The sequence below is a fragment of the Scyliorhinus canicula genome, chromosome 1 (genome assembly GCF_902713615.1).
Source record: "Scyliorhinus canicula chromosome 1, sScyCan1.1, whole genome shotgun sequence".
Classification (NCBI taxonomy): domain Eukaryota; kingdom Metazoa; phylum Chordata; class Chondrichthyes; order Carcharhiniformes; family Scyliorhinidae; genus Scyliorhinus; species Scyliorhinus canicula.
The window spans coordinates 312310510-312337995 of NC_052146.1; the positions used below are offsets into that span (position 1 = coordinate 312310510).

At 53.9% G+C, this 27486-nt stretch overlaps 1 protein-coding gene across 1 annotated transcript in view; it reads left to right on the forward strand.

The window, feature by feature from the left end:
• Positions 1 to 8933: 8933 nt before the first annotated feature.
• efr3ba (EFR3 homolog Ba (S. cerevisiae)) overlaps positions 8934 to 27486 on the forward strand; it is a 301549-nt gene continuing 282996 nt past the window's right edge. Inside the window, exon 1 of the mRNA XM_038797345.1 lies at positions 8934 to 9170. Within this exon, the coding sequence (XP_038653273.1) occupies positions 9131 to 9170 (40 nt within the window). The 5' untranslated portion in view covers positions 8934 to 9130. The remainder of the gene's footprint in view (positions 9171 to 27486) is intronic.

Sequence of the window (27486 nt, forward strand, 5' to 3'; positions counted from 1 at the left end):
ACTCTCTCCATTTAGATAATAAGTTGCCTTCCCATTTTTCCGACTAAAATGCATGATCTCACACTTATCAATGTTAAACTCCATCTGCCACATTTTGGCCCACTCTCCTCACCTATCTGTATCCATTTGTAAGGTTCTTATTTCCTCATTGCAATTTACTGTCCCACCTATTTTTGTATCATTTGCAAATTTGGCTGTAGAATCTTCTATCCCTGTATCCAAGTCGTTTATGTAGATTGTAAATAACTGGGGCCCAAGGACTGAACCCTGTGGCACACACTAGTTACATCTTGCCACCCAGAAAAAGACCCATTTATCCCGACTCTCTGTCTCCTGTCCATCAGCCAGTCTTCAATCCAAGCTAATAAATTATCCCTAATCCCATGTGATCACACTTTGTGAATTAACCTTCTGTTCAACACGTTATCAAATCCCTTCCAGAAGTCCAGATATACTACATCTACAGGAGCCCCATTATCCACTTGCCTTATTATATCTTCCAAGAACTCTCGCAAATTAGTCAAACATGATTTTCCCTTCATAAAGCCATGCTGACTCTGATGGATAGCGCTTTGGTTTTCCAAATGTCCTGATATTATGTCCTTGAAAAGTGATTACAGGAGAAGACTGCCAGTAGGTGATACTGCTAGCTGCCTGCGGAGCCCCAACTTTCAGCATCATAAAGAGCCCAACATACCCTGCGGCCCCAGACTCCAGGATATTTGACAAATTGGTGCTCTAGGCAGATCACTATGACCCCAAACCGTGAGTCGTTGTCTGAAGGTACAGCTTCAATACGGCTGAGAGAACCCTGAGAGTCGGGGTTACAGTGTTTCTGGCGGCTTCACCAAGCTGGCTGAACACTGTGATTACGGACCATCCTTACTGGAGATGCTGAGGGACAGTCTTGTGTGTGGAGTTGACAACACTGTGACCCAAGGAAATTACTGGCTGACCCATGAAAAGGGCCACAGAGATCTTTCTGTCATGGGAGAGTGTGGAAATGAAATGAAAATTGCTTATTGTCACAAGTAGGCTTCAAATGAAGTTACTGTGAAAAGTCCCAAGTCGCCACATTCCGGCGCCTGTTCGGGGAGGCTATTACGAGAAGGGAGTCTAAGAGCTCCGGGGCATGCCAGAGATGGAGATAAATACCATTGAATGTTCCCCATTCTGGCTAACCGTGTCCTTTATGAACAAAGCCTCTGGGACCTAGTCCTTGCCCGAGCAACATCAGGGCCAGTCCCATTGACCAAGGGCCGCTATAGCCAGGCGATACGCCGCCCCTGAAACCTTGAAGGAAGACTCACAGAGCTGCTGCACTTGTGGTCGGAGGGACCATAGGGACCAGGAACGCCAAGTCATTGGGGAGACAGTGGCATAGTGGATGGTTACTGGACTAGTAAACCAGAGACTCAGGGTAATGCTCTGGGGACACAGGTTCTAATCCCACCAGGCCAGTTGGTGCAATTTGAATTCAATAAAAAATCTGGGATTAAAAGTCTACTGATGACCATGAAATCATTGTCAGTTGCTGTAAAAACTCACCTGATTCACTAATGTCCATTCGGGAAGGAATTCTGTTATCTTTACCTGGTCTCCATGTGTCTCCAGACCCACAGCAACGTGCTTGATTCTCAGTGATGAGCAATAAAAGTTGCCCACATCCCACGAACGAGTAACAAAAAAGTAATGCCAGCGTCACCCTGGTCGAGGGACAAGCCCCACTAGAGGCAGGGCTTTCAACCTGGCACAGCCCGAGGAGGGCGAGTGTATCGCCGTGCCACGGGCTGCCCCCATCGTCACCCTCCAGGTTAATAGCCACCCTCTAATAACGGAACTTGACACGGGAACTGCAGTCTCAGTGATAGGATGGCAAACGTTCCAGAAGGTCAGGATGGGAATCCAACGCTTAGACCTGAGGGTCACTGCGGCGGGTTTGGCAATGTACACAGGAAAACTGATGGCCGCCATCGCAAGCACGACAATGTCCCCAGCTGCCCATGGGCAGCAGTCCATATGGTTGCCCTTGATACAGAGACCCGGCCCTAGTCTGCTGGGCCGTGATTGGCTGCAGAAGCTCCACTTAGACTGACAGCTGATCTTCAGGATAGGTAGTGGGAGATTCTATGAAGTCTTAGGGAAATACCCAGAGGCCTTCCAGGATGGCCTGGAAAAGATAAAGGGTGCTGTGGCCAAGATTTACGTAGACCCTGAAGCCCAACCAAGGTACTTTAGGGCACGCCCAGTTCCCTATGTCTTGCTGACAAAGGTGGAGGATGAGCTCAATTGTTTGGTGTTGCTCGTTATGCTCTCCTTAATTTGCTCTGTTTAACTATGCTTGCTCAAGAATCGCCAGGTATCTTTTCGATACCGCCACAAAGTTCAAAACCAAATACTGATCAAAGACTCGATACACCAGTTAGTAAGTTTGAAATCAATGCACATTTATTTACACACACAGTCAAATATACTCATGCACAAACTCTACTCACTAAACTACAACTACTACTAAAAGCCTATACTTAGCTTCGGGTACCCACTCAGTCAGAGGAACAATGGCCGTTGTCCGTTTCTGAGGCTGCTGGCATCGAACTGGTATAGAATAGTAGCTAGGAGGGCCTATCTCGTAGCGTGCGTTGACTTTAGACTTACTTGGCTGGTGCTTGGCGGGTCTCTAATCGCTGAGAACCAAGGCCAAGATGAACAAAGAACAAAGAAAATTACAGCACAGGAACAGGCCCTTTGGCCCTCCCAGTCTGCGCCGATCCAGATCCTTTATCTAAACCTGTTGCCTATTTTCCAAGGATCTACTTTCCTCTGTTCCCTGCCCGTTCATATATCTGTCCAGATGCATCTTAAATGATGCTATCGTGCCCGCCTCTACCACCTCCGCTGGCAAAGCGTTCCAGGCACCCACCACCCTCTGCGTAAAAAACTTTCCACGCCTACGTGGAAATACTACTACGAGCAGTATTCGGAACAAAGTGGCGCACATTGAAATAAAGGTACGATGTTGTGGGCATCACAGAGACGTGGCTGCAAGGGGATCAGGGCTGGGATCTAAATATACAAGGATATGTGGCCTATCGAAAGGACAGGCAGATGGGCAAAGGGGACAGGGTTGCATTGTTAGTAAGGAATGAAGTTAAATCGATAGCAAGGAGCGATATAGGATCAGAAGGCATAGAATCTCTGTGGGTAGAGTTGAGGAATCGCAAAGGTAAAAAGACCCTGATGGGAGTTATGTACAGGCCCCCGAGCAGTAGTCAGGATGTGGGGCAGAAAATAAATCAGGAGATAGAAAAGGCATGTAAAAAAGGCAATGTTACAGTAATCATGGGGAATTCAATATGCAGGTGAACTGGGAAAATCAGATTGGTAGTGGATCCCAAGAAATGGAATTTGTGGAATGTCTGAGAGATGGTTTTTTGGAGCAGCTTGTGACAGAGCCGACTAGGGAACAGGCAATTGAAAAATAAAAATCGCTTATTGTCACGAGTAGGCTTCAATGAAGTTACTGTGAAAAGCCCCTAGTCGCCACATTCCGGCGCCTGTCCAGGGAGGCTGGTATGGGAATCGAACCGTGCTGCTGGCCTGCCTTGGTCTGCTTTAAAAGCCAACGATTTAGCCCAGTGAGCTAAACCAGCCCCTAGAATCCAGCAATTCTGGATTTGGTGATGTGTAATGAGGCAGACTTGATTAGGGAACTGAAGGTGAAGGAACCCTGAGGGAGGAGTGACCACAATATGATAGAATTTACCCTGCAGTTTGAGAGTGAGAAGCTGCAATCAGATGTAATACTGTAGTATTACAATTAAATAAGGGTAACTACAAAGACATGAGGGAGGAGCTGGCCAGAGTTGTTTGGAAAAGGAGCCCAGCAGGGAAGACAGTGGAACAGCAACAGCAGGAGTTTTTGGGGGTTATTCGGGAGGCACAACAGAAATTCATCCCAAGGAGGAGGAAACATGCTAAGGGGAGGACAAGGCATCCATGGCTGACAAGGGAAGTCAAGGACAGCATAAAAGCTAAAGAAAAAACATACAAAGTTGCGAGGATTAGTGGGAAGCCAGAGGATTGGGAAGCCTTTGAAAGCGAGCTGAGCAGGGGACAACGAAAAAAGCAATATGGGGGAGAAGATGAAATATGAGTGCAAGCCAGCTAGTAATATAAAGGAAGGTAAGATAGGTTTTTTTCAATTTATAAAAGGTAAGAGAGAGGCAAAAATAGACATTGGACCACTGGAAAATGTGGCTGGAGAAGTAATAATAGGAAACAAAGAAATGGCAGAGGAACTGAATAGTTACTTTGCATCAGTCTTCACGGTGGAAGATACCAGTGGGATGCCAGAGAACCAGGGGGCAGAGGTGAGTGCGGTGACCATTACTAAGGAGAAGGTCTGAAGGTGGATAAATCACCTGGACCGGATGGACTACACCCCAGGGTTCTAAAAGAGATAGCTGAGGAGATTGTGGAGGCATTGGTGATGATCGTTTAGGAATTACTGGAGGCAGGAAGGGTCCCAGAGGATTGGAAAGTGTCTAATGTAACACCCCTGTTTAAGAAGGGAGGGAGGCCGAAGATGGGAAATTATAGGCCGGTTAGCCTGACTTGGGTCATTGGTAAGATTTTAGAGTCCATTATTAAAGATGAGATCGCAAAGCACTTGGAAGTGTATGGTAAAATAGGGCTGAGTCAGCACGGCTTCGTCAAAGGGAGGTCCTGTCTGACAAATCTGTTAGAGTTCTTTGAGGAAGTAACAATGAAGTTAGACAAAGGAGAACCAGTGGACGTGATTTATTTAGATTTCCAGAAGGCCTTTGACAAGGTGCTGCATAGGAGACTTAAATAAGTTAAGAGCCCATGGTGTTCAGGGTAAGATCCTGGCATGGATAGAGGATTGGCTGACTGGCAGAAGGCAGAGAGTGGGGATAAAGGGGTCTTTTTCAGGATGGCAGCCGGTGACTAGTGGTGTGCCTCAGGGGCCTGTGCTGGGACCACAGCTTTTCACAATATACATTAATGATCTGGAAGAAGGAACTGAAGGCACTGTTGCTAAGTTTGCAGATGTTACAAAGATCTGTAGAGGGACAGGTAGTATTGAGGAAGCAAGGGGGCTGCAGAAGGACCTGGACAGGCTAGGAGAGTGGGCAATGAGGTGGCAAATGAAATACAGTGTGGAAAAGTGTGAGGTTATGCACTTTGGAAGGAGAAATGGAGGCATGGGCTATTTTCTAAATGGGAAGATGCTTAGGAAATCAAAGCACAAAGGGACTTGGGAGTCCTTGTTCATGATTCTCTTAGGATTAACGTGCAGGTTCAGTCGGCAGTTAGGAAGGCAAATGCAATGTTAGCATTCATGTCAAGAGGGCTAGAATACAAGATCAGGGATGTACTTCTGAGGCAGTATAAGGCTCTGGCCAGACCCCATTTGGAGTACTGTGAGCAGTTTTGGGCCCCGTATCTAAGGAAGGATGTGCTGGGGCCTTGGAAAGGGTACAGAGGAGGTTCACAAGAATGATCCCTGGAATGAAGAGCTTGTTGTATGAGGAATGGTTGAGGACTCTGGGTCTGTACTCGTTGGAGTTTAGAAGGATGAGGGGGGATCTTATTGAAACTTACAGGATACTGCGAGGCCTGGATAGAGTGGACGTGGAGAGGATGTTTCCACTTGCCGGAAAAATTAGAAGCAGAGGACACAATCTCAGACTAAAGGGACGATCCTTTAAAACAGAGATGAGGAGGAATTTCTTCAGCCAGAGGATGGTGAATCTGTGGAACTCTTTGCCGCAGAAGGCTGTGGAGGCCAAATCACTGAGTGTCTTTAAGACAGAGATAGATAGGTTCTTGATCAATAAGGGGATCAGGGGTTATGGGCAGAAGACAGGAGAATGGGGATGAGAAAAATATCAGCAATGATTGAATGGCGGAGCAGCTTGATGGGCCAAGTGGCCAAATTCTACTCCTCTGGCTTATGGTGTTATAACTTAGAGAAGTCCTCCGCTGGTTTTCTGAGGCTAACGTCTGCCTCAAGAGGGGCAACTGCATTTTTCACACAAAAGAGGTTGTGTACCTAGGGTACTGATTCGCAGGGAAGGCTTTCACCCGATAGAGGAGAAGGTACAGGCCATCAAACAAGCCCCCATGCCTGACAGCATGACCAAACTGTAGTCGTTCCTCGGACTCGTGAATTATTGCAGGAAATTCATTCCAAACGTGGCAACTATCCGAGCACCAAGACTGGTCACGGAGGGCGTTGCAAGACGAGGCATTCGCCAGAGTGCAGCCGTGACTGTCATTATCAGGCCTGTTGACCCACTATGTCTCTTCAAGGCCTCTCTTGCTCACTTCTAATGCCTCCCCATAGGAGATTAGGGTGGTCTTATCCCATCTTATGGACGACGGAATGAGGATGCCAATAGCTTACGCATCAAGGACTTTGGCTGATGTGGAGTGCAGTTCCGCTCAGATTGAGAAAGAAGGGCTGGCTGTCATTACCGCGGTGATGAAAATCCACCAATACATTTATGGGTGGTGTTTTTCGATCGTAACGGACCACAAGCCATTGCTTGTGTTGTTCAAAGTGGACAGGACAATTCTGCCGATAGCATCCACCCGGATACAGCGTTGGGCCCTACTGTTGGCGGCGTACGGGTCAGTAACTGACAAAGTGGTATCGGCCTGGAGTTTTATGGATACCTTGCCAGTCACCACCACAAAAACCCGCGACATGACGTAGAAGGACCTGATCTTGGTGAAGTTACAGCATATCATCTTGTGTGGGGAGAGACAAGGGAACCTGCCTGCGAGCTGTGGCTTTTCCAGGCCAAACAACAAGAGCTCAATGAGGAGGACGGACGACATCCTCCTGTGGGGAGCCCGCGTTCTGATTCTGAGTCAGGGCAGGAAGTCTATACTTCACAATAGACACCTGGGTATGTCGAAGATGAAAATAGTCATCAGCAGATATGTATGGTGGCCAGGCTAGGGTGGCAAAATCAAGCAGTTGGCACAGCAATGCACCAATGTTGTCAGGAACATTAGAAGCCCCCATCAGTCATGCCCCTCCACCCATGGGAATAGCGGAGCCGACCTTGGGTGCGGCTTCACCGGACCCTTCCAAGTGCTGATAGTGGATACCCATTCCGAATGGTTAGACATCCATCGGATGCCGTCCACCACTTCAAAATTTCCCATTGAGAAGCTGCATTTAGTACCCTGGCATCCCTCAACAATGGCACCTCTTTTAATAGCGAGGAGCTGGCACATTTCACAAAGTCGAACGGGGTGCGGTACACCTGGACCGCCCCATATCACCTTTCTTCTAAAGGTCTGGCAGAACCGGTGGTACAGACATTCAAGAGGGGCATGAGCAAACAGGTCACGAGATCCATGGAGACAAGGTTGGCACGTTCTTTGTTCAGCTACTGTAACACACCACACATGACGACCGGAGTGGCAGCGGCAGAACTGCTGATGGGCCGGAGGCTGAGGACCCACCTTAGCCTGTGTTCCCCAATATTAGTGAGAAAGTAGAATGGAGAAGATCTCTGAAGGCAGTACTGCAGCAGACGGACATGGACAGCATGGATCTGGGAGCATGCTATAAGTCTGGAACTTTAGAGAGGGTGCCCAGTGGATGCCAAGGACCGCGGTAGAATGGAGTAGACAGGGAGCAGATGGCCTGCAAACATGTGGATCCCATAAGGAGCAGGGAGCCAGCATCGGGACCAGCCCCGCCAGATGTGCCGGCCCTTCATCCCACCTGCCCGATGCCCAAGGGTCAGGGGCCAACACTTCCTAGAGGCCCAGACACAGAGGTGGAAGAATCAGGGTCTGACATGGCGACTCAAACATCCATAGTTTTGGACCACAGCCTCATCAGGGAACGGTCGCCAACGGCAACCCCCAGACGATCAGCACAGGAATGATGTTCCCAACAGGTTACAGACAGCAGCCGGAGGTACAACTGTAAGCGAAGCAGAGAAGGGGGCCTCCTCCACCCTCTACGACAGAGGGGCTTGCAGACTTTGGGGGAGGGAGAGATGTTGTATCCCCCACGAGATCCATGGGGACAATAATAATAATAGTCGCTTATTGTCATAGGCTTCAATGAAGCTACTGTGAAAAGCCCCTAGTCGCCACATTCCGGCGCCTGTTCGGGGAGGCTGGTACGGGAATTGAACCCACACTGCTGGCCTTGTTCTGCATTACAAGCCAGCTGTTTAGCCCGCTGTGCTAAACCCACCCGATTGGTCTGTCTGTGGGGCCCGTGGAGTATGAGCTCCCCTCTGAGCAGCAGAGGCCCAATCATTCACAGTGCTGAGTAGGGAAAGCCACACATCAGAAATGATTGCTTCAATTCAGTTGCAATTGCAGTTTCTGACCTGAGTTGATGTTGGGGTTTGGCCCAGGCAACTCCCCACCCCTCTGCCCATTCCCTTCCGCTGTCACATTCCCAGCTTGGAAACTGTTTTCAGATTAATATTGGGACCAGTGAGTTTCACATGAAGTTGGGTATGAAGCGATTTATGAACATTTCCTTTGCAGAGATATGGAGGAGTTGGGAGGAGTGAACGAGTTAATCCAGGCTTACTTTTACTGGTGTTATTTTTAAACAGTGTATTGGTCTGTGTATTAGGTTAAAATGCTGCAACAGTGTACACTGGGTTTTACTGACTGTGTTGTGCAGTTATTTTACCATTCAGCTGAAACAGGTCTGTCTATTATACCCAGCCCCTGATGTAAAATTCAGATTTAAAAAGTGAATGGTGCTTTTCCAGACAGGAGTTACTGTCAGTGCGAGATTGTAATCCATTTCACATTCCAAGTTGTACACTGAGACCTATTATTTGTGTGTGTGTGAAAGGATTGGAAATTGGTCTAAGTGTGTCATTGGTATCACGACGCCCTTGAAGGGAGAAGGGGGAAGGCGGAGGGAGAAGGCTGGCGATATAAAGCTGTGCTCCCTGCTCTGTCGAATCTCCTTCCAACTGACAGTACAATAGCAGCCTTGCAGACATCGGGAGAGATCAGAGCTGCTTTCTTGCGTTTGATCCCTCTTCTTTCTTTGCCAAGTGGAAACCAGCAGCCAGGTTTATTGGAATGCCAGCAAGCAGCATTCCTCATGGACTGCTGTGGAATTGCTGATCACCATGTTGGAAATGGTAAGTATTTAAAAACGACAAGTATATTGTAGTCTCTGTCCTGCTAACGGTCACCTTCTCACTGCCCCATTCTGTGCCTGTCTCCACATTAGGCAGTAAGATTGCAGTGGTGGAGGAGATTGTCATTTACTGTAAATTGCAGCCGGAGACAGTCTCTATCATACACAATGCAGGGCATTCAAAGGAAATTTTGAATAAATGGTGGATAATATTTGGGGGATAAAAGAGCTGCAATATCACTGCTTAGGGCTTGATTAATGAGCTCTCTATGTTCTTTCCTCCATCAAGTGCTTTTTAACTGCATTGAGAATCCAGTTCCCTACACCCCCGCCCCCTCCTCAGAATAAGCTGTGTCTCTGCCAGGAAGAGGTTGCTGATGTAATGCACGCAGTGTAGAAGCATTATATCAAGGACTGGGACTTAATACACTCGTCCCCAGAGAGGAAGAAAGGAATACCACTGGATCAATGAATTCTCCTTCATTCATCCCATGATGGCTGTGGTGAATGAAAGGTCTGTGTGTGCCTGTCATTGATCGGGACCACTGCTAGCGTCACACAGGAGCTAAGGTCATCTGTCTCTATCATTCCTTGGAGAGATTAAATTCTTTCAGATACCTGGGATTGAGGAGAGATGGAATAGTCTGCTTTAAGATGTACGGTAAGACTTGAACTGATGATCTTATGAGAGTCCAGACCAGATATTAATAAAATAAAAATGATAAATTTAAAACCACTTGGATAATACATTAAATACTGTTTGTTGCTAGTTTGTGACTGAAATAATATACTCATTTTGAAGAGCTCCTATCCATTAACTTTTACACTGCAGTGTTTTTAGAGTGTGTTTGCCAGGTACCTGCAGTGCCTCACATCTGGGGAGTTACATCATAACTTCAAGCTGCAGTAATGCAGATTCCCATAAATCCGGCATGGAGGTGAGCCATGCCAAGCCAAGGTGGGCATTGGGGTTATCTCAGGTGCCGCAGGATAGAGGTCCTGGTTCTGACCACTATCCAGCACTTCCAGAAAAGTGCATGTGTCTAAATATTAGGAGAGGGCAGTATCAAGCAGAACTGTGATGCACTACACACTCGAGCAGCTCCCTGCCTTCCTAGGCTCACATTTGAAGGATGTTCTCTCAAGTGAGGTACTGGATTTTGATTGGCCGGCCTCTGCCACCCTGCATCAGTATTTTAAAGAAGGACAGAATGATCCAAAGGATGGTATAGCATGTGGCTGTGTTATTGTTCTTTCATAAATGTGTGACACCGGCAAGACCAGCATTTATTGCCCATCACTAAATACTCTTGAGAAGGTGCTGGTGATTCACCTTCAACTGCAGCAATCTCTGGCATGGGTCTACAGACAGTGGGCAGCACGGTAGCACAGTTGCTTCACAGCTGCAGGGTCCCAGGTTCGATTCCTGGCTTGGGTCACTGTCTGTGCGGAGTCTGCGTGTTCGCACCGGGTGCTCCGGTCTCCTCCCACAGTCCAAAGACGTGCGGGTTAGGTGGATTGGCCATGCTAAATTGCCCTTAGTGTTCAAAAGAGGTTAGGTGGGGTTCCGGAGATAGGGTGGAAGTGTGGGGATACGGTGGAGGTATGGGCTTGGGTAAGGTCCCCTTTCCAAGGGCTGGTGCAGACTCGATGGACTGAATGGCCTCCTTCTGCTGATTTCCCAGGAGTCTCTCTGGGCAGGGAGGAGGCAATCTGGGTTTTCTAAATATATAAGTTGTCGTGTGTGAGCATCATTCCCGCCTGCAGCTCTGAAATGGCTGGTTGTTGGCATTGATGGAAGCCGGAGAACTGGCCAACCAGCTTTCACCCGCATGTGATGTGGGCTCCCAACGAGGGCAGCAAAGGACAAAAATCGGACTCATGGCAGCAACTTACCGTAACCGGAAAACCTTCGACATTCCTAATCCATTGTTGGCATGAAGACCTTTAGATGCTATAGTGCTGGCTATGTACAGAGAAATGCTCTCTCTGCACAGTCCCAGCCAGCTACAGCGAGGATTAGATAGAGAGTAAAGCTCTTCCACATTGTATTCATAAATTAAATCAGTGACTGCACTTCCAAAGTATTTTATGGGTTGTAAAGTGCTTTGAAATATCCTGAGGGGCTTGAGTACGCTGTAGAATTACGCATCTTTGTAATACTTAGCCTTGCTCCCAGTACTGTCCAGTCAAATACTCCCAGGAGACAGGCAGCACAGATAAGGAGCACGGCTGGAGTGTATGGTCATGCGTTTTGCTGGTGGGGATGGTGGGGGGGCTCCTACTCCTTGGAAAAGTGAATAAGGAGCAAAGGGATGTCGGAGAGAAGTTCACAAATCCTGAACAGTGGCAAGGCAGGTTAGGAAAACCAGAATTCTCCGCTTGTTGCCATCACTTTTCCGCCGGCAGCGCACTCCCTGCCCAGGGCTTTCCGAGCGGAGTGGGGTGGTTCCAGTGGGAAATTCCATTGACAAGTGGCAGGAAGATAGATCCCACGGCTAGTGAGCGGCCGAGAAACACGCGGCTGGGGAACCAGAGATTCCAGTGGCATAAAAACACTGGGGAGGACGGCACGGTGGCACACTGGTTAGCACTGTGGCTTCACAGCGCCAGGGTCCCAGGTTCGATTCCCGGCTTGGGTCACTGTCTGTGTGGAGTCTGCACGTTCTCCCCGTGTGTGCGTGGGTTTCCTCCGGGTGCTCCGGTTCCTCCTCCACAAGTCCCGAAAAACGTGCTGTTAGGTGAATTGGACATTCTGAATTCTCCCTCTGTGTACCCGAACAGGCGCCGAAATGTGGCAACTAGGGGCTTTTCACAGTAACTTCATTGCAGTGTTGATGTAAGCCGACTTTTGACAGTAATAAAGATTATTATTATTATTGGGCCACAGGATTCAAAAGCAGAAATGATTTATTAAATTTACATGGAGCCTTGTTTAGATCACATTTAGAGTATTATACAGTGAACAGCTCGTGAATCCACAATACCCAAAGGATAAGAAAGCACTGGAGAGGTTGAAAAATAAATTGTAAAGATGATAGAAGAACTGAGAATTATAACTGTCAGGAAATACTGAAAGGCTGAGGATATTTCCTCTCGAGAAGAGATGGTTGTCAGAGGTCACTAAAATTAGGAAGGGGTTTGACAGGGTATGTGTAGAGAATGGAGTCTAACTTAGATAGCCCCTGGAAATATCTGTGCGAATCACGAAGCATTAGTAACTTGCACAGCAATGCCATCAGCAGAATAACGTCATACTGCCTGCTCAACACAATCGTTTGTGCTTACTGCTGTGCAAATTGGCTGTATGCATCAGCAGGAGACCCAACATTCTAACTTCCTCGCACTCTTAAGTTAACCTGTGCTGTTTAAAGTTAACCTGTGCTGGTTAAAGATAATCTGTGCTGTTTAAAGTTAACCTATGCTGTTTACAGTAAAACAGTGCGGTTTAAAGCTAACCCGTGCTGTTTAACGCTCACCTGTGCTGCTTAAAGCTAACCTGTGCACTTCAAAGTTAATCTGTGCTGTTTAACGCTAACCTGTGCTGTTTAACACTAACCTGTGCTGTTTGGAGTTAACCTGTGCTGTTTGGAGTTAACCTGTGCTGTTTAAAGTTAACCTATGCTGTTTAAAGTAAAATAGTGCTGTTTAAAGCTAACCCGTGCTGTTTAACGCTCACCTGTGCTGCTTAAAGCTAACCTATGCTGCTTAAAGTTAACCTGTGCTGTTTAACGCTAACCTGTGCTGTTTGGAGTTAACCTGTGCTGTTTAAAGTTAATGTGCACTGGTTAAAGATAATCTGTGCTGTTTAAAGTTAACCTGCGCTGGTTAAAGATAATCTGTGCTGTTAAAGTTAACCTGCGCTGGTTTAAAGATAATCTGTGCTGTTGAAAGTTAACCTGTACTGTTTAAAGCTAACCTGCGTGTTTAAAGTTAACCTGTGCTATCTGAAGTTTACCGGTGCTGCTTAAGGTTAACATGTGCTGTTTAAAGTTAACCTGTGCTGTTTAAAGTTAATCTGTGCTGTTTAAAGCTAACCTGTGCTGTTTAACGCTAACCTGTGATGTTTAAAGTTAACCTATGCTGTCTAAAGTTAACCGTTGCTGTTTAACACTAACCTGTGCTGCTTAAAGCTAACCTGTGCTGTTTAACACTAACGTGCACTGTTTAAAACTAACCTGTGCAGTTTAGATCTAACCTGTACTGTTTAGAGATAACCTAGCTGTTTAATGCTAACCTGTGCTGTTTAACGCTAAACTGTGCTGTTTAAAGTTAATCAATGCTGTTGAAAGTTAACCTTTGCTGCTTAACGCTAACCTTTGCTGTTTTACTCTAACCTGTGCTGTTTAAAGTGAACCTGTGCTGTTTAACACTAACCCGTGCTCTTTAATACTAACCTGTGCTGCTTAAAGTTAACCTGGGCTGTTTAACGCTATCCTGTGCTGTTTAAAGTTAACCTGTGCTGTTTAAAGTTAATCTGTGCTGCTTAATGCTAACCTGTGCTGTTTGAAATTCACCGGTGCTGCTTAAGGTTAATTTGTGCTGTTTGAAGTTAACCTGTACTGTTTAAGTTAATCTGTGCTGTTTAACGCTAAAGTAAGTGCTGGTCTGCACGCAGCAAGTCAGTCGGAAAGTGTCTTTAATAGCACTGAATTGGAAGGGAGCCAGTCCCAATGTTCTGAGACAATTCACCAAAGCCCTTTTTGGAGAGAGGAAGATCTCTCTCTCCAGTAGTCAGCAGGAGTCTCTCCATGTACAGTCTAAAGACAGTGAGAGCAGATAGGTTAGGAAATTAAAGTCCGGAAACATACCCTGAGTACCAGGACACACAAGCTGTTCAATGACTCCCATGAATGGTTAAGGTCAGTGAATGACATCTTCAAATGCTGTACTAACCTCAACCATTGCACAATTTCCACATCCCTGCACTCACAGCAACCTGTCTGTATCAATAAAAACTCATACCTGACATTAACACACCTTCACACACTTAGCGAGTCTCACCACCATTCATCACTCACATATACCACTAGCTATTCAGTCATGGCAGCCACATTATTCCACAGATTGCCTGACACTCACTGACACACTACACTTTCCCTTGCATTATAAATTGGTGCACTACCAGGTGTGCCTGCATGTCCTATCCCCCTTGGAGGAGACAGGTCTCCTCAGTATTGGAATGGCCATTACTGAGACCATCAGCAGTGGAAGGGCTGGATCCAGTGCGGTTGATGGCCCGATGGAAGATGTTAGAAGAGTGAATAACCTGGGTGGGAGGTGTCTTTGATTATGCTGCCCGCTTTCCCAATGCAGCGTGAGATGTAGGCAGAGTCAATGGATGCGAGGCAGGTTCGTGTGATGGACTGGGCTGTGTTCACGACTGTCTGTAGTTTCTTATGGTCTTGTGCCGAGCAGTTGCCATACCACGTTGTGATGCAGCCAGATGTTGTAGATTTCGATTGCTTGTGGACCTTCCACCGTGAGCAGCAACACAATGCTCCTCTCGTCAGGCTGTCCTGCAAGCCAAGGGCTGAGACAAAGAGCTGTAACTGCTGTTTGAAAACACGCCCCTTTTCGTCTACGTTACCCAAGACTTGAAGTTGGTGGGGTGCCTTTAAACCTTCCATCTCGAACTTCAACATCGTTTGTTGCGTTGAGTCGCCAATGGCCACAGTTCACCAGGTTGGCAGAAGAAATCTTCTCTTTTTGGTTCTTCGGCCGGTTTCGCTTCGTCTTTTCTGCTGTTACCTTCAAATCTTCAAACTCCAGGTACCATGTTGTGTGCTGTGACTTTGTCTTTGCAATGATTCATACAGAACTGTTGGTGACTTAACTAAAATTATCATTTATTGATTCATGTGGTAAAGTAACAATCAGAATGCTGTACAGGCTAAGTTACTATTTGAGTTTCATAGACTCTTCTGGAAATATCCCGATGTGTGACTGTCCTGGTGTACACCTCACAACCTGCTGGCGAGAGCCAGATGTCACATGACTGATGTCTGACGCCCCCTGCTGGTTGGAGGTCGCATTGCTATGTGTACACAAGATTATTCACAAGCATATCACCACGGTAACGAGGTGGGGCTGATTCGCCGGGACCACACTCGCCAGCCACCCCCTCCCCCGCTAACAAGGTCAAGCAGCACTTGCACAGCCAACCCCACTCAGCTCATGGCCGTGGCACTGAGATGGCCGGTCTCACAATTCGGGGTTGAAGACCTGGTGAGTCTCCTCAATGCGGTGGAGGCTACGAGAGATGCCCTGATCCCCCGAGGGTCCGGGAGGGTGAGCCAGAGAGCAGCCAGTGCCGCCTGGGACAAAGTGGCAACGTCATAACCCGGGGCAGCGTGACCTGGACTGGCTTCCGGTGCCGCAAGAAGGTCAACGACCAACACCAGGCAGAATGGGTTAGCTGATACCATTCCCAACACTCCATCACCCCCCACCCAACTCACCCATCATACTCCCCTCCCTTTACCCCAACCCTCCCTTCACTGCAACCCCCCCCCCCCGACTCACATCATTGAGGAGGCTGCTGAATGACAAGAGGCCGCTGGATATGGGGTGGCTCCCATTAATTGTAAGGAAATAAGGCTGAAGGGGTGATAATTGGTTTCTCGCCACACTGTGGCGAGATCCCGATTTTGCCTACGGGAGCGGGCTGGGTGCATCGCAAACTGTTTGCCACCTGGCATGGATCTTGTTTTTCTGCCTCCCAAGCGAGAGCGTAACGAGGCCGGAGAATTTAGTCCTATAGCTCACCTGATCATATACTTACAGAATACCATGATGCAGTGTGTGGTTGCCATAACGATGCAAAGTGTGCTCAGCCTGTTCTCATTCAAGCTCAGATTGTTGCCATGGAAGCTCAAACTGTTACCACCACGCTGCAGTTTTCAATGTTCAAAGGAGATTGCCAGGTCTCACAACATTCCAGTACTCTGCGCTCCGGTAGGATTGCTTGTGTATGACTATACTCCCATGGAGCAGAAACCTGCTGCTTTCACTCAGGGTGACATCCTCCCAACCCTTCCAGGCCCAGAGCTCCTCAACACTGTCCTCCAGGCCCAGAGCTCCCCAACACTGTCCTCCAGGCCCAGAGCTCCCCAACACTGTCCTCCAGACCCAGAGCTCCCCAACACCGTCCTCCAGGCCCAGAGCTCCCCAACACCGTCCTCCAGGCCCAGAGCTCCCCAACACTGTCCTCCAGGCCCAGAGCTCCTCAACACTGTCCTCCAGGCCCAGAGCTCCCCAACACTGTCCTCCAGGCCCAGAGCTCCCCAACACCGTCCTCCAGGCCAGAGCTCCCCAACACTGTCCTCCAGGCCCAGAGCTCCCCAACACTGTCCTCCAGACCCAGAGCTCCCCAACACTGTCATCCAGACCCAGAGCTCCCCAACACCATCCTCCAGGCCCAGAGCTCCTCAACACTGCCCTCCAGACCCAGAGCTCCTCAACACTGTCCTCCAGGCCCAGAGCTCCCCAACACTGCCCTCCAGGCCCAGAGCTCCCCAACACTGTCCTCCAGGCTCAGAGCTCCTCAACACCGTCCTCCAGGTCCAGAGCTCCCCAACACTGTCCTCCAGACCCAGAGCTCAACATTGTCCTCCAGGCCCAGAGCTCCCCAACACTGTCCTCCAGGCCCAGAGCTCCTCAACACCGTCCTCCAGGCCCAGAGCTCCCCAACACTGTCCACCAGGCCCAGAGCTCCCCAACACCATCCTCCAGGCCCAGAGCTCCTCAACACTGTCCTCCAGGCCCAGAGCTCCCCAACACTGTCCTCCAGGCCCAGAGCTCCCCAACACCGTCCTCCAGGCTCAGAGCTCCCCAACACTGTCCTCCAGGCCCAGAGCTCCCCAACACTGTCCTCCAGGCCCAGAGCTCCTCAACACCATCCTCCAGGCCCAGAGCTCCTCAACACTGTCCTCCAGACCCAGAGCTCCCCAACACTGTCCTCCAGGCCCAGAGCTCCTCAACACCATCCTCCAGGCCCAGAGCTCCTCAACACCGTCCTCCAGGCCCAGAGCTCCTCAACACCGTCCTCCAGGCTCAGAGCTCCCCAACACCGTCCTCCAGGCCCAGAGCTCCCCAACACCGTCCTCCAGGCCCAGAGCTCCTCAACACCGTCCTCCAGGCCCAGAGCTCCCAACACTGTCCTCCAGACCCAGAGCTCCTCAACACTGTCCTCCAGGCCCAGAGCTCCTCAACACCGTCCTCCAGGCCCAGAACTCCCCAACACTGTCCTCCAGGCCCAGAGCTCCTCAACACTGTCCTCCAGGCCCAGAGCTCCCCAACACTGTCCTCCAGGCCCAGAGCTCCCCAACACTGTCCTCCAGGCCCAGAGCTCCCCAACACCATCCTCCAGGCCCAGAGCTCCCCAACACTGTCCTCCAGGCCCAGAGCTCCTCAACACTGTCCTCCAGGCCCAGAGCTCCTCAACACCATACTCCAGGCCCAGAGCTAAACATTGTCCTCCAGGCCCAGAACTCCTCAACACCATCCTCCAGGCCCAGAGCTCAACACTGTCCTCCAGGTCCAGGGCTCCTCAACACTGTCCTCCAGGCCCAGAGCTCCTCAACACCGTCCTCCAGACCCAGAGATCATCAACACTGTCCTCCAGGCCCAGAGCTCCCCAACACTGTCCTCCAGGCCAGAGCTCCTCAACACCGTCCTCCAGGCCCAGAGCTCCCCAACACCATCCTCCAGACCCAGAGCTCCTCAACACTGTGCTCCAGGCCCAGAGATCATCAACACTGTCCTCCAGGCCCAGAGCTCCCCAACACTGTCCTCCAGGCCCAGAGCTCCTCAACACTGCCCTCCAGGCCCAGAGCTCCTCAACACCGTCCTCCAGACCCAGAGATCATCAACACTGTCCTCCAGGCCCAGAGCTCCTCAACACCATCCTCCAGGCCAAGAGCTCCCCAACACTGTCCTCCAGTCCCAGATCTCCCCAACACTGTCCTCCAGGCCCAGAACTCCTCAACACTGTCCTCCAGGCCCAGAGCTCAACACTGTCCTCCAGGCCCAGAGCTCCTCTACACTGTCCTCCAGGCCCAGAACTCCTCAACACCATCATCCAGGTCCAGGGCTCCTCAACACCATCCTCCAGGCCCAGAACTCCTCAACACTGTCCTCCAGGCCCAGAGCTCCTCAACACTGTCCTCCAGGCCCAGAGCTCCTCAACACTGTCCTCCAGGCCCAGAGCTCCCCAACACCGTCCTCCAGGCCCAGAGATCATCAACACTGTCCTCCAGGCCCAGAGCTCCTCAACACCGTCCTCCAGGCCCAGAGCTCCCCAACACTGTCCTCCAGGCCCAGAGCTCCCCAACACTGTCCTCCAGGCCCAGAGCTCCCCAACACCGTCCTCCAGGCCCAGAGCTCCTCAACACTGTCCTCCAGGCCCAGAGCTCCTCAACACTGTCCTCCAGGCCCAGAGATCATCAACACTGTCCTCCAGGCCCAGAGCTCCCCAACACTGTCCTCCAGGCCCAGAGCTCCTCAACACCATCCTCCAGGCCCAGAGCTCCTCAACACTGTCCACCAGGCCCAGAGCTCCTCAACACTGTCCTCCAGGCCCAGAGCTCCCCAACACTGTCCTCCAGGCCCAGAGCTCCCCAACACTGTCCTCCAGGCCCAGAGCTCCCCAACACCATCCTCCAGGCCCAGAGCTCCCCAACACTGTCCTCCAGGCCCAGAGCTCCTCAACACTGTCCTCCAGACCCAGAGCTCCCCAACACTGTCCTCCAAGCCCAGAGCTCCCCAACACCGTCCTCCAGGCCCAGAGCTCCCCAACACTGTCCTCCAGGCCCAGAGCTCCTCAACACTGTCCTCCAGGCCCAGAGCTCCCCAACACTGTCCTCCAGGCCCAGAGCTCCCCAACACTGTCCTCCAGGCCCAGAGCTCCCCAACACCGTCCTCCAGGCCCAGAGCTCCCCAACACTGTCCTCCAGGCCCAGAACTCCTCAACACTGTCCTCCAGGCCCAGAGCTCCTCAACACTGTCCTCCAGGCCCAGAGCTCCCCAACACTGTCCTCCAGGCCCAGAGCTCCCCAACACTGTCCTCCAGGCCCAGAGCTCCCCAACACTGTCCTCCAGGCCCAGAGCTCCTCAACACTGTCCTCCAGGCCCAGAGCTCCTCAACACTGTCCTCCAGGCCCAGAGCTCCCCAACACTGTCCTCCAGGCCCAGAGCTCCTCAACACCATCCTCCAGGCCCAGAGCTCCTCAACACTGTCCTCCAGGCCCAGAGCTCCCCAACACTGTCCTCCAGGCCCAGAGCTCCTCAACACCATCCTCCAGGCCCAGAGCTCCCCAACACTGTCCTCCAGGCCCAGAGCTCCTCAACACTGTCCTCCAGGCCCAGAGCTCCTCAACACTGCTCCTCCAGGCCCAGAGCTCCTCACACTGTCCTCCAGGCCCAGAGCTCCTCAACACCGTCCTCCAGACCCAGAGCTCCTCAACACTGTCCTCCAGGCCCAGAGCTCCCCAACACTGTCCTCCAGGCCCAGAGCTCCTCAACACCATCCTCCAGGCCCAGAGCTCCCCAACACTGTCCTCCAGGCCCAGAGCTCCTCAACACTGTCCTCCAGGCCCAGAGCTCCCCAACACCGTCCTCCAGGCCCAGAGCTCCTCAACACTGTCCTCCAAGAACCATGAGTGATCTCCTCCACAGGAGGAGATCCACCAATCACATTGTGTCTATTGGGATGGCAATGTGTCTGAGCAGATGGAAGACAATCACTGAGGAAAACACAGGAACGATTAGTTTACACCTGTATGCAATATGGCAAGTTCCATTCATAAATATGATTGGAATTGCGACTCGTCCTTTTGGCAAAGATGAGCGTGAGGTCGGGTGTAACGGCTGGATCTGGTATGTCTCACTTGTGGGAAGCAGGAATTGGATTCAATTTGAATTTTGTTTTTGGAGCAGGCAAGGAGCTGGATTAGGGGTTTTCCCCTGTCCACACTCTGAGCTCTGCCTTTGTTACTCTGATAAAGTAATAAAAGAAAATAAGATTGGAATGTTTATTTTATGATGTTCTTTATTTTTGCATTGTAACCATTTCTACGATACGATGGCGCTTGAGTGAGGGTCGACGAGGCGTAAAATCGCTGGACAGGACAAAATTTAGAACCATGCCGTGTGCCGTAATCTAACAGTCTCCCCAGCAAGTGGTCACGCGGGCACCGATATGGTCACGTGGGCACCGATATGGTCACGCGGGCACCGATATGGTCACGTGGGCACCGATATGGTCACGTGGGCACCGATATGGTCACGTGGGCACCGATATGGTCACGTGGGCACCGATATGGTCACGCGGGCACCGATATGGTCACGTGGGCACCGATATGGTCACGCGGGCACCGATATGGTCACGCGAGCACCGATATGGTCACGCGGGCACCGATATGGTCACATGGGCACCGATATGGTCACGCGAGCACCGATATGGTCACGCGGGCACCGATATGGTCACGTGGGCACCGATATGGTCACGTGGGCACCGATATGGTCACGTGGGCACCGATATGGTCACGTGGGCACGGATATGGTCACGCGGGCGCCGAAGTTGTCACGCGGGCACCGATATGGTCACGTGGGCACCGATATGGTCACGTGGGCACCGATATGGTCACGTGGGCACCGATATGGTCACGTGGGCACCGATATGGTCACGTGGGCACCGATATGGTCACGTGGGCACCGATATGGTCACGCGGGCGCCGATGTTGTCACGTGGGTGCCGATGTGGTCACGCGGGTGCCGCTGTGGTTACACGGGTGCTGATGGGTCACGCTGGGGGCCGATGTGGTCACAGGGGTGCCGATGTGGTCACAGGGTGCCGCTGTGGTTACACGGGTGCTGATGGGTCACGCTGGGGGCCGATGTGGTCACGGGGTGCCGCTGTGGTCACGCGACACCAATGTGGTCACGTCGGGGGCTGATGCGGTTATGCGGCGCCGATGTGGTCACGCCGGGGGTCATCGTGGTCACGCCAGGGGTTGATGTGGTCACGCGGGTGCCGATGTGGTCACAGGGGTGCCGCTGTGGTTACACGGGTGCTGATGGGTCACGCTGGGGGCCGATGTGGTCACAGGGGTGCCGCTGTGGTCACGGGGGTGCCGATGTGGTCACGGGGGTGCCGCTGTGGTCACGGGGGTGCCGATGTGGTCACAGGGGTGCCGCTGTGGTCACGGGGGTGCCGATGTGGTCACGGGGGTGCCGCTGTGGTCACGCGACACCAATGTGGTCACGTCGGGGGCTGATGCGGTTATGCGGCGCCGATGTGGTCACGCCGGGGGTCATCGTGGTCACGCCAGGGGTTGATGTGGTCACGCGGGTGCCGAACTGGTCACGCGACGCCAATGTGGCCACATCAGGGGCACCGATGTGATCACGCGGACGCCGATGTGATCACGCGGATGCCGTTGTGGTCACACTGGGTGCCGATTCGTACTCCCTTTGAAAACGTGAAGCTGGCGGGGGGCTGATATCCCGATTAGCTGGAAGCCGAGGAGGTGAGCAGCCATCTTTGCTCACAGGGAAAGAGCCGGATGGACGCTGGGCTTCCTGCTCCCGTGGGGGAGTCCCGGTGGGGTCAATCTTGGTCAGGATGGCCCCCATGGGTGGGGGTGTTGTGGACCAGGGAGGGTGGCCGCCCATTGCCTAGGCTAGGCCTGGGGGTATGGGGAGTGATTGGGGTCTCAGCGCCCTCAGGTCCGCCATGCCAAGCCCTGGGCCATGTAGTCCCATTCTGGGGGCAAATCCAGCCCCTGCCCACCTGCCCCACTGACCACCCATACATCCCACTGACCGCGGAGGCCCTGACTGTGCGGCTGAGTGGGAATTGGCAACCGTATTGAAGTGAGCACTTTACACATCCCAAGCGGATCCCTGTGGGTGGGCGGGCCACATAGCATGTGGGAATTATTACCCAGCATCCTAACCAGACCATGCTGCCTGAACACTGCAGGAGGCAACACCACAGACGTAGCGGCCAGGGTCCGAACACCCAGGGGCTCGGCTCCTGCACCGGGAACATCTCCGCGACCAGAGGGTGGGTAGTGCACCGGGAAAGGGACGAGCACCTGCCAGGTAACTGGGGTACAGAGTGTCCAGTAGGGAGGGGCCCGGCTGCAGCCGGGGTTGCCTGGGCAGGGTATGTCGGATGGGGGTGAGGGGGGAGGGGGGGGGGTAGGGGAGCAATGGAGGAACTGGAGCGTTCCTGGGGTGGAAGACATTGCTGGTTGTCAGTCTCACATCCTCTCCCAATTCCTTCAGGATATTACACGGGATGGACAATATCTTGGACCGCGCGCAACTTCCCTCTTGGTGCTGCTGGCAGTCCAGGTGGTCAGACGTCAGAGGAGATGGCGGCAACAGCATTGGCAGAGGCTCGAGGTGCCAGCCCATGTACAGGGCCCCGCCCCACACCCTGAGGACCTGGCCAGCCATCAGGCCAGGGACTGAGCCAGAGGGGGAGGCCTGCGATGGCCCTGGGTGCACAGGCGTTGCTGTGTACAGGGCCCTGCCCCACACCCTGAGGACCTGGCCAGCCATCAGGCCAGGGACTGAGCCAGAGGGGGAGGCCTGCGATGGCCCTGGGTGCACAGGACAGTGCGTGCCGAAAGAGCTCTGCCTCAACAAGGGGATGGTGCGACACCTGTGCCACATCCTCGCGGACTTGGTACCATGTGGAGGAGGTGCCGCCCCACTCAACCCACACCTTACAGCCTCCCCCCCCGGCCCCCCCCCCCCCCGCCCGCAACCGCCCCACCCCCCAGTGCCCTCTCAGTGATCCTCCACCTATTTAGCCTTCCAAACTCTACCGCTGTGCCTAGCTGTGTCCCCAGGGTGCACATAGAGGTGGAGGCAGCCTGCTGCTTATCACGTCCCGTGGACTTCGATGCTTCTGGTGGGCATCCTCTGACCCCGGAGGGCCCCAACGCACTTGCTGGCGGCACATGCCCCGCTGTGTCGCACCGTAGCCGGTGCTGACTGCAAGATGCGTTGTTGATATGGAGGTGGAACTCTGAGGAGTTGGTGGCCACCGTCACCACTCCATAGGATTGCTCCGGGTTGGCACCCAGCGCCCCCTCCTCCTGGTCAGTGCCCATAGAACCTTGGACTTCACCTCAAATTGGAGGGGCAATTAGATTTAACCATGGCTGCCCCTCCGTCATCTGGCTCCGCCAGCCCTGGAGCCTCCCCAATGTCCGCAGCACAGTGTCGATGTCCGAGGTGACGCCCCTCAGTGATTGGCACACGTCCCCCGGCGACCGGGACATGCTCCCCAGTGCCTCAGCTATGCCCACCTGGGACTGGGACATACTCCCCAGCCTCGGCAATGCCCACCTGGGACTGGGACATGCTGCCCAGTGCCTCAGCTATGCCCACCTGGGACTGGGACATACTCCCCAGTGCCTCAGCTATTCCCACCTGGGACTGGGACATACTCCCCAGTGCCTCAGCTATGCCCACCTGGGACTGGGACATGCTCCCCAGCCTCAGCAATGCCCACCTGGGACTGGGACATGCTGCCCAGTGCCTTGGCAATGCCCACCTGGGACTGGGACATGCTCCCCAGCCTCAGCAATGCCCACCTGGGACTGGGACATGCTCCCCAGCCTTGGCAATGCCCACCTGGGACTGGGACATGCTCCCCAGCCTCAGCAATGCCCACCTGGGACTGGGACATGCTGCCCAGCCTCAGCAATGCCCACCTGGGACTGGGACATGCTGCCCAGCCTCAGCAATGCCCACCTGGGACTGGGACATGCTGCCCAGCCTCGGCAATGCCCACCTGGGACTGGGACATGCTGCCAGCCTCAGCAATGCCACCTGGGACTGGGACATGCTGCCCAGTGCCTTGGCAATGCCCACCTGGGACTGGGACATGCTCCCCAGTGCCTTGCAATGCCCACCTGGGACTGGGACATGATCCCAGCCTTGGCAATGCCCACCTGGGACTGGGACCTGCTCCCCAGCCTCAGCAATGCCCACCTGGGACTGGGACATGCTCCCCAGCCTCAGCATGCCCACCTGGGACTGGGACATGCTGCCCAGCCTCAGCAATGCCCACCTGGGACTGGGACATGCTCCCCAGCCTTGGCAATTGCCCACCTGGGACTGGGACATGCTGCCAGTGTCTCAGCAATGCCCACTGGGACTGGGACAATGCTCCCCAGCCTCAGCATTGCCCACTGGGACTGGGACATGCTGCCCAGCCTCAGCAATGCCCACCTGGGACTGGGACATGCTCCCCAGCCTTGGCAATGCCCACCTGGGACTGGGACATGCTGCCCAGTGTCTCAGCAATGCCCACCTGGGACTGGGACATGCTCCCCAGCCTCAGCATTGCCCACCTGGGACTGGGACATGCTGCCCAGCCTTGGCAACCGGGACTGGGACATGCTCCCAGCCTCGGCAATGCCCACCTGGGACTGGGACATGCTGCCCAGCCTCGGCAATGCCCACCTGGGACTGGGACATGCTGCCCAGCCTCGGCAATGCCCACCTGGGACTGGGACATGCTCCCCAGCCTCGGCAATGCCCACCTGGGACTGGGACATGCTCCCCAGCCTCAGCAATGCCCACCTGGGACTGGGACATGCTGCCCAGTGCCTCAGCAATGCCCACCTGGGACTGGGACATGCTGCCCAGCCTCAGCAATGCCCACCTGGGACTGGACATGCTCCCCAGCCTAGGCAATGCCCACCTGGGACTGGGACATGCTCCCCAGTGCCTCCGCAATGCCCACCTGGGACTGGGACATGCTGCCCAGTGCCTCAGCAATGCCCACCTGGGACTGGGACATGCTCCCCAGCCTTGGCAATGCCCACCTGGGACTGGGACATGCTCCCCAGCCTCGGCAATGCCCACCTGGGACTGGGACATGCTGCCCAGGTCCTCAGCAATGCCCACCTGGGACTGGGACATGCTCCCCAGTGCCTCAGGCAATGCCCACCTGGGGACTGGGACATGCTGCCCCAGTGCCTCAGCATGCCACCTGGGTGACTGGGACATGCTTGCCCAGTGCTCTCAGCAATGCCCACCTGGGGACTGGGACATTACTCCCCAGGCCTTCAGCAATTGCCCACCTGGGACTGGGACATGCTGCCCAGTGCCTCAGCAATGCCCACCTGGGACTGGGACATGCTGCCCCAGTGTCCTCAGGCAATGCCCACCTGGGACTGGGACATGCTGCCCCAGCCTCAGGCTAATGCCCACCTGGGACTGGGACATGCTGCCCCCGCCCTCAGCAATGCCCACCTGGGACTGGGACATGCCCTCAGCTGTTCAGCAATGCCCACCTGGGATGGGACATGCTGCCCCAGCCTTCAGCTATGACCACCTGGGACTGGGACATGCTCCCCAGCCTCAGCAATGCCCCCTGGGACTGGGACTGCGCCCCAGTGCCTCAGCATGCCCACCTGGGACTGGACATGCTCCCAGCCTTGGCAATTCCCACCTGGGACTGGGACATGCTCCCCAGCCTCAGCAATGCCCACCTGGGGCCTGGGACATGCTCCCCAGGCCCTCAGGCAATGCCCACCTGGGACTGGGACATGCCTCCCCAGCCTCAGGCAATGCCCACCTGGGACTGGGACATGCTCCCCAGCCTTGGCAATGCCCACCAGGGACTGGGGACATGCGCCCCAGCCTCAGGCAATGCCCACCAGGGGACTGGGACATGCTCCCCAGCCTCAGCAATGCCCACCTGGGACTGGGACATGCTCCCCATTGCCTCAGCAATGCCCACCCTGGGACTGGGACATGCTCGCCCAGCCTCAGCAATGCCCACCTGGGACTGGGACATGCTGCCCAGCCTCAGCAATGCCCACCTGGGACTGGGACATGCTCCCAGCCTCGGCAATGCCCACCTGGGACTGGGACATGCTCCCCAGTGCCTCAGCTATGGCCCACCTGGGACTGGGACATGCTCCCCAGCCTCAGGCAATGCCCACCTGGGACTGGGACATGCTCCCAAGCCTTGGCCATGCCCCACCTGGGACTGGGACATGCTGCCCAGCCTCGGCAATGCCCACCTGGGACTGGGACATGCTGCCCAGTGCCTCAGCAATGCCCACCTGGGACTGGGACATGCTCCCCAGCCTTGGCAATGCCCACCTGGGACTGGGACATGTGCCCAGTGTCTCGCAATGCCACCTGGGACTGGGACATGCTCCCAGGTCTCAGCTATGCCCACTGGGGGACTGGGACATGCTGCCCAGTCCTCAGCAATTGCCCACCTGGGACTGGGACATGCTCCCCAGCCTCAGCATTGCCCACCTGGGACTGGGACATGCTCCCCAAGCCTAAGGCAATGCCCACCTGGGACCTGGGACATGCTCCCCAACCTCGGCAATCGCCCACCTGGGATGGGACATGCTCCCAACCTCGGCAATGCCCACCTGGGACTGGGACATGCTGCCCACGCCTCGGCAATGCCCACCTGGGACTGGGACATGCTGCCCAGCTCGGCAATGCCCACCTGGGACTGGGACATGCTGCCCAGTGCCTCAGCAATGCCCACCTGGGACTGGGACATTGCTCCCCAGCCTCGGCAATGCCCACCTGGGACTGGGACATGCTCAGCAATGCCCACCTGGGACTGGGACATGCTCCCCAGTGTCTCAGCATGCCCACCTGGGACTGGGACATGCTGCCCAGCCTCAGCAATGCCCACCTGGGACTGGGACATGCTCCCACCTCAGCATGCCCACCTGGGACTGGCACTGCTCCCCAGCCTCGGCAATGCCCACCTGGGACTGGGACATGCTCCGCGGTGCCTCATCAAGGTCTGCCTGGTACTGGGCGTCCCCCAGCAACTCGGACATGCTGGCGAGGCCCTCAGCCATGACTGACTGAGCCACGCCTTGGACACCGCCACGCATGCTGTTGACGTGCAAAAGGCTCTCCACTGCGGTCGCCACCCTAGCAGTGTTGGCCTTGGTGCCACTCATTGCCGGCACCATCTCCTGTGCCTGGAGCATCAGGGACTCCTCCAATCGGCTCTGGATCTGCTGGAGTGTCACTGACATCATTCTCTGAACCTCACGGTCACATCCTATCAGCCCGCAGCTCTGGGTAAATCTGTTCAGACGCTCAGCATCAAACTGGGACCCAGCTGGGTCCTGGGATCAGGCAGACCTCCGACTGCTGTCTCGCCTGGGGGGGGGGGGATTCCTGCCCCCACCTGGGCGGGGGGGGTTCCTGCCCCCACCTGGGGGGGGGTTCCTGCCCCCACCTGGGGGAGGGGGGGGGGGGCGGGGGGGGGGGGGGTTCCTGCCCCCACCTGGGGG